We start from the raw sequence: 11744 nt of genomic DNA, 5'->3' as shown, positions 1-11744 counted from the left end.
CCCGGTGCAGCCGCTTGCAGCCTCCTCAATACCTGTTGCAAGCAGCCGGGGCCCTGTGACAGGCACATGCACCTTTGGGCAGATGGTGGAGGCTGGGCCAGAGCTGCACTGCCACAACAACCCCTGACATAGGCTATGGAAATTAGAATTTAAAAAAAAAAAAAAAAAAAAAAAAAAAAACGTTCAAAATGACATCCAAATTTAATTCAAGATATGGTGAGGCCTAAACTTCTCCCTTAAAATGCTTAAGTAATAAAAGCACATGCATCTACAAGTAGGGTGACAAACCACCCCATTTTTCCTAGGACAGTCCTGGATTTTGGAGGCCAGTCTTTGGTGTGGGGCACAGATTAAAATGAGTATCCTAGACACGGGGTGCAGTCCGGTAGGGAAGGGAAGTAGTGCGGCACTCCAGGAAGGTGATCAGGCAGGCTTCCTGTCATAGCATGCTGCTCCACCTCCACTTCTCCCTGCAGCGGGCCGCTGACTTGGGAGGGAGTGAGGGAGGGAGGGAAGAGGCAGTGTCCCAGATGCCCCATATTTCCAGCTGGGACAGATGGTCACCCCATCTATGAGTCTCTATCAAAACCTGAGCTACAGGCAGAGTGCTTTTTTATGTGAAGGGAGAAGCATGAGAAACTTCTAATTTTTTACATCAAACTTTATAATATGGCACGACAGTTCACATACTGTATACTAAAGCCTTGATTCTCCTGGGTGCAAGAAACAGGCAAAATCCTCGCAGGTGGGGTCTAGTGTCTGGCTCCAGAAAACCCAGAGCACATCTACACGTGACGCTATGTTACCTTAGTGACGTCTACACACGATCAGCAGCTACGTTGCCGTAGCAGCACACTCCCCCATTATAGCACGCTGCTATGACGAAGTAACTGCTAAAAATAACTGGGTGCCGTGTGTGAGGTACAGTATGGGTGGTTACTGCACCAAAACGAAGTACTAAAGTACGGTGCAGTAACAACACCGCCATAGGTCAACATGTAGATGTGCCCCCAGTTCTTTAGCTCATTAATCTCTAGTTCCCATCCTAAATTCAGGTACTTGCAAAAAAGTAATTATGCATTAAACAAAAAACAAACAACTTATTCATCATTTTCTTGTATATAAAAATGTAGAATTAATGAGACTGAAGATAGGAAGCTATAGAATTTCTTTATTAAGTGCATACCAGAGTATAACTTACTCTACTGCAGTAAAAAGATATACCAAATGTTGCATAAAGGCTTCATTAGTTGTAAATCTACAGGTTGCAATACCTATACCAACCAACAAGAATGCACCTTACTTTAGAGAATACTGAAGGTATATTTGATTTAAAATCAAGGCTTTCCACAAGAGCTCTCTTTACCCTCAGGAAAGTTTCTTCCCAACTGTCCATATTTAGACATTGTCTAGTGTAAGCAAATGAGCTTGCTATCCTTGGAGAATATGGTGGGAGTCTAGAGAAAAGGAGGAATATTTCTGGCACAATATAATCCACCATTTCAGAATTATGCTTTTCAAAATGAGCTGTCTTTTTTCAATCCATCCTGCCTTAGCTCCAAGGAAGCTGCACTAAAACTGTTTTTTTGGTACAAAGCTCAGGGCCCTCTGGATTTTAACTCACTCCCCCATTGGCTCTAAATGAGATGAGTGGCCTTAAAAATACTGCAAACTCCATCTTAGTAACCCAATGGTCTTAATGATCACTAGAGAAGTGTTCGATTTCTTTGTGTGTGGATCTATGCCCAATAAAAGGTTCTATTTCTTCATTTTAAGTTTCATACAAGCATCTACTGATTCAGAATTTTACATTTTTCAGTTGAAATATTTATTTCTCTTAGTGATTTCGTAGATCACTGTCTATATAGAAAGTTATCTTATCAAGCTACCTCAAATGACAAATTAGGCGCTACTTTCTTTTCACATATGCACCTTAAGATGGTTCTGGTAAGAGAACAGCCTTCAGGATTTTGCTTATGTCCGACTTGGCAAGTATCCTAGAAAAATGCTAATTTTATATGGCTGCAAATGGGACTCACTGGAAAAAAAAAAAAAAAAAAAAAAAAAAAATCAGAGAATACACCACTATTTTTGTGAGCAGAAATATTTTGTGGTACTCCATGCTGCTCTCTTAAGTTTTTTCCCCCAGGCAGAGATTGATTATCCATGAAATCTGCTTCTCTTTGCTTTTCTGTGTTTTTAGCTCACTCTAAGAAGTTAAGAAGAATATCAAGCATAAGAAACAGTCATTTTGCACTAACTCTGTAGTGTTTGATTCAAGGCACAAGATCAGTTCAAGAGATTGTCCTCAATCTTTTCAGGCAACTGTATGAAGCTTACCAGACTTAAATATTTGCTGTAAGGCATTCAACTCCCAATTTCCATTCAACAGTGCATATTTCAGACAACATGGGAGCCTGGAGCACCCTGAAGTTTACTTAGGCATACACAATTCAGATGAGAAGCAGAAGGGGCATGTTGTATCCCTGAACAGAAAGACATCTTCAAAGTTGAGGAGGGCAAGCTGAGAGTTCCAGTTAAAAAAAAAAACTTTAATAGTCAGATACTAGCATTCAGGAATGATTTAATTTCAAGAAACATTAGCCCTGGATTCTTCACCTGTTGCCCCAAAGCTCCAGATTCTAGCCTAGTTCAGACTGCTGTTGCTGATGACACAGAATATAAAAGAGCTAAACCAAGCAACACAGGCTGTGTCTACACAAGACACTGACTGCACAGTCATTTAGTACTTGTATAAACAAGTGCTGAATGACTGTGAAGGAACTGAAGTTACAGCACAGTTGCACCAAAGAAAAGCTTTTATTACGCTGACAGCACAGTAGCTCATGATTATTGCGCAGTAGCATCATGTCACTTCCTGCTACACAACACTACTGTGCAGTAGTCACATGTAGACACAGCTGCAAACTATTTAAAATTATCCTCTTAAAGTCAAGAAGTGTAAGGGAGTGTCATATAACTGCTATAAACATCAGCAAACGATGCATGGGTAAGTCTCCTGAACAGTGCTGTGAAATCTCAGTGTATAGTATTTTCTTATTTATATGGCATAGTTTCATAGTTAGGGGCTGGAAGGGACCTCACTGATCATCGGGTCCCGCACCCCTGCACTTGGGCGGGAAAGACGACTGGGTGAAGCTCCATCTTCAATTTTACATACTAACCCAGCTCATGATGTGTTAGTTGTCTCTGTATCCCATGTTATGAAGGCCGACTGTCTTACACAGCACAACCTTACAAACACATACTCTGTAAAAACTGTGGAGTGTGGGAAGAAGGAATGTGAAAGATCTCCCTCACTTATGCATTGTACTCAGCATAGGGTTGGACACAGTCCAAGGGTACTGACAGAACAAGGACATTTTCCCTTTTCAGGGAAGTTACCCAGCACAACAGATAGGCTGCAGCCCCACTTATACTGTACCAGCTGACCCCCAACTGGTTCAGGGAAAATTTTGCACCCTACTACAGAGAGAATAGTTTCAAGGATAAAATGCCTTAAGTAATCTGGACTGGCACAGTAGTACCTACGCACTTACAAAGCTTACAGTTCAAGTCTATTTACGTACAGGACCAAACATAGTTGGGGACAACCCCATTAAATTATTTCAAACAATGTTATAGTTAAGATTTAAACAGACAAAGCTGCCTATTCCAAATGTACCTTTTTCTTTCTTTTTTTTTTTTTTTTTTTAAATAAAGGGGAGGAGGCCAAAAATAGGGGGAAAGCTATAAGGTTTAATAGACAGGAGCTTTCCTAAAGATTACTTTGAATGACTCTGTATAATTTACTAGGCTTCCTGGTCTTGCTTCTACAGGCACAGTTGTGAAAAATTCACCATTCATATCAGGTTTTCTTTAGGGTTTTGTTAACAAGAGTAATTCTATGCAGTGCAATTTTTCATCCCTATTGAGTTCTGAAAGATTTTTCCAAGTCAGCTTCTTAAAGTTTGTGTTCACAGAGGAGAGCTAATGGCAAGAGAGGCGATGAAAAAGAAAAAAAAAAAAGTTTTGTCTACTAATATTTGAAGTTTTCTGTTAAAAAGCCTTTGCTTGCAAATATTGACAGAAACAGGAAATACAGAGGCGGCAAAAGAAATTCCATGAACATACAGTTAACAGTGAGTACTTAAAAAAAAAAAACGGCTGACCAAATTCAGTCTGGATTTTAACATTGGTGAAATAAGGAACATCTAAGATGGTTATAACTGAAAGAAGAAAAAAGTCTACTCAGTTTGTTAGCTCTTAGTAGTCAGAATTTTCTCCCTTCGCATCTGTCTACCTCTGGATGCCTATTTGAGTCTTTCATAAATTAGGAGCAAGAAAAACATTTTATATAGCAGATCAGAAAAAAAAATGACAGTGACTAAAAGCAGGTCTAGTACTTCAAGATCCTTTTGAATAAACAAGTTGGGTTTTTTACTTGGTTAGATTTAAAGTTGATGTCTCCAAACTACTTTAGTCAGTTACTTTGACACAAATATCTTTCAACATACCAATTTATCTGTATAGATAAGGTTAATCTGCTATAATCATTAGTAGTTAATTATACTTTATTTTCAGGACAGGAAATTTGCCTTTAAAAGTATCCCCAAGGAACATTTCAATCCTTCTTATTTCTACCTTGTAGCAACAGTGAACTGAATTTTTAACCAAGCAGTAGATTTTTTATCTGTGTGGTCTGCACGTATTTCTTTGAACCTGCCTGCATACTTCATTCTTTTTCTCTCTGCTTCTTTAGTATTTATTGAAATAAACCATTTGCAGCCAGAGTACCTGATGTGTTTCATCTTTATCATATTTGTACAGACTGAGGTCTTCAGAGAGCATCTAAAATTTCTTAAAGTACATCCCTGGCAAGGGAATGTTCTCCAATATTTCACTATAACACGCAACTACCAAGTAGGAAGTGAAGAGAGCAGATGGGTTATATTATCCATTTAATACTGCATTTTTACCAAACTATTGTTTCTGTAGTTTTGTATCATTTGTCATTTCTGCATTTTCTTACATAAATCTAACAGCAATACAAACCAGAACAGAGTATGAAGAAGCTCTGAAACCCTGAAGCTTGTTCCTCATTTTTAGAAGTCTATTTAAAATGTTTAAAATTAAAAGTAGATCCATCTCATATAATCAACTACAACAACAGGGTTCTGGTTTGTTTTTAACAATAAAGCCTAAACCAAACTTTCTACTCTGAAAGGCAGGTGACAGAATTAGAGGCAGATCAAAATGGTTAAGTATCCTACTTTACTTATGAAATAAACACACGTCAGAAAGAATGGAGAGAGATTACTAAACTGCATTTGTACTGATACGTAATACTTACTCATTAGGGCCTCTCTGGGATTCTACTCCTTTTAGAAAGCCTACTTCTTTCCCCTTCAAAAAGCAATGTTCTCCTAGTACATGATGTGCCCAAAACACTTCCAAGTTCTACTGACACAATCATATTTATCCCACTTACTTTTTCACATCATTTGAATACATGCATTGTGAGAGCCTCCTCCTCCGCTTCCACCTCTCTTTTTCTACAGTATGTTCAGTATCCATTTGTTTCAGAATATAAAAAAGTTAATGCTGAAACCACTAAAAAGAAATGCTCAACTTACAGGAATTGGGGGAGATTTGATACGATCAGTAAAAACAAGTAATTCTGAAATCTAGGAGTTCCTGCCATATTGAATTAGGAGAGGGAAGTTTCATAGAATATAGTTATGGGTTCAATTAAACTTCTTTAAAAATATAAGGAACAAAAAAAAGAAAGTAGTCAACAGCCTTTATTTAAGATCATTGCTGGGACTACCCCACCTGTAGTGAGATAAATTATAATTTAATGACACTCCCTTATTTAGACTAACAAGCTGGGAATTGGGAGATGGTCCCTCAGTTAAGTAAGTTAGGTAGAGCCAGACAGAGGGTCTGCAGAGGTTTTCTATTGCTCTGCTATAAAGTTCACTGTCAGTTCTTATCATTCATTGTATGCCTGCACTTATTGAACCCAGTGATCACTACACCACCTTTATATGTCAAAAGATAACCCCAACCCCAAAACATGGTCCCATCACTGTCCAAAACAAAGATGCATACGAGACATGGGGAAATGGGTTTTCCTGTGCAGGTCTGCCTATCATCAGGTGAAAGAAGTAAAAAAGTAGTGAAACTGAAAGGGAAAGAAGCAAGGAAGCACCAGGCAACAACAGAAGTGCTGGTCACAGTGTCAAGTTGTGCTGCTGCGCACAGTCTGATGTTACACAATAACGGTCAGGCACAACTCGGACACTGAACAAAGCAGACTTTTTTTTGGTCAGACTTTTTGCTCCAATTTGCTTCTCAATCTCATCAGTGGCAGCTAACATAGGCATGGAGCTATGAGCAAAGAAGTCTTCCCACCCAGTAAATTCTGCACGAAGAGAAAGAGTACATCATAAACATCACAAAAGGTACATGACTACCACCAGTTTTTCCATAAGTTCACTTCATCAGATGCCATCGAAGGACGTGGAGGAAGCAAAGCATGACAAGGAGAGAAACTCAGTCATTCTTTCAGCATGGAGATGTTGGGATCTGAACTGCCATAGATATTCAGTATCCTTTTTACGTTTTACAATAATTCAGGTCATGATACCTTGCCAGAATTCATTACTAAAGCAACAATTAGTTATTTTAAGATGGAAGAAGTTTAACAGTATGATTTCTTAGAGAACAATGATCAGCCTTTGAGAACATATAGCTTTCATTGTTCTGGCACAAAACAAGCTTATCTACAAACACAGAACATAGTGGGCATTTTTACACAAGTTCCTGATACGGTGCTGGGTGCTTTTAATTAGCAGCTGCACTAATTAAAAGCACCGATGCATCATGTGCAACAGCAGCAGTGTGCCTCTGCACTCAGAAAACGGCAGCGGCGCACTTTGAGCTAAAGCACACCAAATGTGTCTTTGTTCAAAGCACACCGCTGCCAAAGCACACACACTGCACCACTGATACACGTGACATGCAAGGCTACCACAACGCATCAACATATGTGCTCCAGGAAACTCAATTAAATAGAGTTTCCAGCACGTCAGAGCAGTCTCCCCGCATGTGTCTAAGTGCCCACTCAGTTAAGGGGGTTACAATGTGGATGGTAAATTCAGAACAATACAATTCAGGAAATAACCAAAGTTTTAGAATTATAATCCTAGAATAACAAGTTATTTTATGTACAATTATTTTTTTTAAAAGGTATACAAAGTTGGATTTAATATCTGATACACTGCAAATGGTCAAAGTCCATTGAAGTACTCCTACTATAGCATATTTGCAGTAAAAATGAAAATAATTTAAATTATCATTATGAATTCAGATAATTTTAGTTCTGATTATTAATCTGCCATGAAGACATCACCTCATCAAATAAGTGGACAAAAACCCAGGTGACATGAATGTTATTTAAACACCTCAACTTTCAAAGTTAGTCAAAAGATTCTGTTCATCTGCCATTAAAACATTACTAGACTATAAATGGGAATGCACTAGTTACACCTGGCTTTATTGTCCTTGCCAGTGATGTTAATTCCACTGCCTGTGAACCCCCCACACTCCCCCCTGCCCAGTCCCATCCTCATCCTCTTCCACATAGACATGATGTCACTCGAAGTAGTTAAGAAGCCAATGACTTCTCTGCCTAAGAGGGAAATTACACTTTCCTCTACTTCCATCAATTCCTCTGCCTCTCCCAGGGTGGATGTCTTTTATGTACGTCTCATGCATATGAGCCCTCAGTCTCTTCCAAGAAGCATGTGCACAGCCTGGGCAAGCATCCTGCACCTCCTTATACTCCTGTCTGACGGAATCAAGAGCAAAGCAACTGCAAAGTTCTCTCAGTTCCCTCCACATGAAGCCAGTGTTGAGGGTGGCTATGGGATCCATTCTGGCTGTAACATCTGAAAGTAATACTTATTGTATCCATGACTGTCATACACTGTATAATACTCCAGAACATAAGGGGAGTAAAGCAGAACTAAATCAGAGTTGGAATGAAGGTAAATTCTGGCAAATAGCATGTGTTCACAAGCGGAGTTGCCTAATAACATGAGGCAGATCCATACAGCCTTAACTGGGAGAGATGTCAGTGTTTTAAAGTAATGACTAAAGTGAGAACGGTCCTCTGGCACAGAGCTCTTGATGTCATGGTCATCTATGATATTAATTCCACCGTCTGTGACAGCATAAATGATATGCTCTGAGCACCAAAGACTCTCCACACTGATTCCAGGCTTAGTGCCAAAACTGAATCTGAGTATGAAGATAATTTTAGAGGTGGTACTTGTATAAAAACTGCCTTATAAACACAAAGTTGCTATTAGCTCTTTCTTCTCACTGCATTCAGCACCTTGTCCTCAGCATCAACGTGGGCTTAGACGACTTGTCTTTGAAGAAACACTTGGAGGCTTCCTTGTGAAAGGATGTGCAGAGCTGCGTTTGTGTGCCTGCCATAGGGCTGCTTCCTATCACCTTTCAAAGCAGGACTACGAATTTTTGGCATCTTTTAAAAGTCACTACCTGAACTGAGAAGGCTGTGCATGGCAAGTGCCAGATGCCAGATCTTTTAAGTCAAGCTTTGCAGTTCCCACCTCTTCAGGATCAAATGTTTTTTATAGATTGCTCAAACCATAAGCGTCGCATAGGGAGGGAAGCGGGGGCAGGTGCCCCCCCGACAGGGCCATCCCCACTGCTGACGTTGTCTGCAGATGCTCACCAGCTTTGCCCCTGCCACTGGCAGCTTCTGCAGGTGCCCCCCAGACTCAAGAGGCACCAGTCGCCCATGGCTCAAGCATACCATTTTAGCTGGTTTTCTGGGTATAAAACAAGAAGGACAGGATGAGTGAATGTTCATCAGGGATATAGCCTTCCCCAAGAAAAAAAAAAAAAAAAAGAAGTATTTGTCAAGCCCACTGATCTGGATATAAATCTCTCTATGCACTGTATGTTTAAACCTGTCCCATGGTAAAAAAGTTTTGAGCACTTCATCTTGATGCACAGAGAAATGTTACTGGGGCACTCTCAAGGGTGGCCAAACTTACAGATAGAAAGATTACATGATGCAAAAACACGTGCGTGACATTCCATAGTAGCAAAAGGATGATAACCCATTCCAGGGGCAGATGGGGGGGGGGGGCAAATTTCAGGGGGGACCCCCTCTTAATCAACCACACCACTGAAGCAGCAGCTGGGGACTTAAAAAAAGGTTCCTGAAGCAAGTAAGAAACCCTGCTTCCCTTTCCCTCCCTGCTCTACCTAGAGTACCTCTACTCCCCTCACCCCACAACCATTGCTGCCGTCTCCGGGGGTGCGGCAGAGTTCCAGAGCTGCTTTTGCCCCTTCCTGCCAGGCTCTGCAAAGATCCAGGCTGAGCCAGGGAGAGCTGAAGCAGCGGGCAGGTCTCTCCTCCCTGACCAGTCCCTCTGGTGCTCCCTGACAGACCACAAGCAAACATGGGGGTGGGGGGGCGGGGAAAGGAACCAGCTCACTGCTGTCTCTAGCTGAGCCTGCTCCATGTGCAACCTGGCTGCAGCGAGGCAACAGCAGCTCAGAAGCCCCAGCCCCAAGTCATTTGGGGACAGTGACAACAGCAAACAGGAAAGGAAAGGGATCGGGGGAAGAAAGGGAAGCAGGTGGGAAGATTCTTTCCCACCTGAGGAATTTTTTAAAAAAGTATCCCCTTGCTGCTCCTGCGGCACTGCCTGCCTGCCCTGCTAGGAGCCAGGCTGCAGCCACCTGTGTAGCTCAGGTCACTTGCTCCCCACAGCCCATTTTACCAAATCCTAGATCTGCCCATGCCCTCTTCTATACAGCTGCTCATGTGGCATTTGAATGCAAGCTTTTGTTTTAACAACAAGTTTCTATAGCTTTACACTGCACTTCCTGTTCTCTATAAAAATAATGTTAGAAAGACTCCTATATGGATATCTCCAGCAAAAATGCAATGACATGATTCAAGCTTTTTCTGCATGGTGGGAGCAGTGGGCAAGAGAAAGTTTTCCCACTTGTGGAAAATGATCTGTCACTGCATCTTTCTACATCCCTTCTGGTAGGCCTTCTAAAGAAGAGGTAGCCATCTGATACCATGGCAGACTATGTAGGGACAGACTTTCAAATAATCCAACTCAAGAAAGGAGGGCTTGCAGTAAAAAAGACCAGCACAAACTTCCTAAATCAGTAGGATGAAGCATGCATACACAAACACCCACAACATGAAGGACATCCCATTCATTCCTCCCCTCCATCCTATACCGATAGCAGAGAATCATCCATTGCAGAATATTAAGTTTTGGTAACTGATCTTAGTAGCTCCTAATCAGACATCAACTGTGCAACATGAACAGGGATCCTGGGTTTTTTGTTTTTTTTAAACAGAAAATCACAAATTTTCTGATTAAAACCCCCAAAATCCACATCTTTTCCTGATTAATATGAAACACCACTATATATAGGTAGCAGCTGAACACAATGTTTTCCTGATATATTTACTAGGGCTGTGCAAAGCTTTGGTAGCCCATTTGATTCTGAGGACATTTGGCCCGATTCAGGGACCAAATCTCCAAATTCGAATTGAATCGGGAGACCAGTTAAGAGCTCCGAATGGATTCAAAGCATCTGAATAGATTTGGAAAAGCTTCAGAAAAGATTCAGCCACTTAGGAGATTCAGCCATAGACTAAACAGGCAGCTGACACAGCAGCCTCCAGCTGGTAAGTCTGTTGGGATTGGGGGAGGGAAAGGGCATGGGGCAGGGAGGGATTGGGGCTAGAACAAGCTGCCCAGCTAGGGCAGGACAATACGCTACTCCCTTGCCTGGGGCAAGCTGCCCAAGGGGACGGGGATGTGGGTGCAGCAGTGCTGGGAGTGGGAGCTCTGCCCTGCTGCCGCTTGCCCAGCTGGGGGGGGGCCATGCCCTGCTGCCACCCGGAGTGAGCCGCACCTCTATCGCCCCCTCCATTCTATCTGGGCAAGCAGCAGTGGGGCATAGCCTCTGCAGCTCCCCCCACCGGGGCACAGGCAGGCACAGTGAGAGGTGCAGGAGAAGCCCCTATGGCTGCCCTGCCCCATCCCCCACCTGGCCCAGCCTCCTGGCACTTAAAAAAAAAAAAAAAAAAAAAAAAAAAAGCAAAAAAAAAGCCCCACACTCACTGGCTCTGGCAGGGGCAATCAAGGCCTCTGGGCACTCATGGCAGAGCCCCCTCACCCTCCCCACGCAGCATGGGGTGGGGCAGTGGGGATATCCCCCCGGCCTGGCATCCACACAACAGCTGCCCTATGACGCGGACCGGGTGGGGCCAGACAGGACAGCCATGGGGGCTTCTCCAGCCCGGAGAGAGGCAGGCACAACTGGAGGAGCTGTGGGAGAACCTGTAGCCATCCGATCTGAATCAATGCTGAAAATCGGCAACAACTCTCCAATTCGGCCAAATCAAATGGGGACAGTGATTCGAATAACCGAATCCAATCACTCTCCTCCAAATCCGAATTGAATACTTCCCTGTTCACACAGGGCTAATATTTACCATTTTAAAGCAATTTGGAAGCCTACCAGTGCCTCAGTCACTATAATGAAATACATTCTAAATACCTGTAAATCTGGTGTTTGATTTGAGGTTTTCTTTTAATCATGGAAAATCAGATACCCTGCTTCCTTCAGTCACCAAGACATGAGTCCAGCTGCGGCTGCCACCC

At 42.2% G+C, this 11744-nt stretch overlaps 1 protein-coding gene across 1 annotated transcript in view; it reads right to left on the bottom strand.

The window, feature by feature from the left end:
• The window catches only part of GPM6B (glycoprotein M6B), a 66093-nt gene extending 60684 nt beyond the window's left edge, over positions 1–5409 (bottom strand). The window contains exon 1 of the mRNA XM_014522166.2: positions 5354–5409. Coding sequence (XP_014377652.1) covers positions 5354–5357 — 4 coding nt within the window. The 5' untranslated portion in view covers positions 5358–5409. The remainder of the gene's footprint in view (positions 1–5353) is intronic.
• Positions 5410–11744: the final 6335 nt, after the last annotated feature.

This window comes from Alligator sinensis, unplaced genomic scaffold (assembly GCF_000455745.1).
Source record: "Alligator sinensis unplaced genomic scaffold, ASM45574v1 scaffold1192_2, whole genome shotgun sequence".
In the NCBI taxonomy this organism is placed as follows: domain Eukaryota; kingdom Metazoa; phylum Chordata; order Crocodylia; family Alligatoridae; genus Alligator; species Alligator sinensis.
The sequence above is the reverse complement of the archived record's forward strand: the minus strand, read 5'-3'. Positions and strand labels throughout refer to the sequence as shown.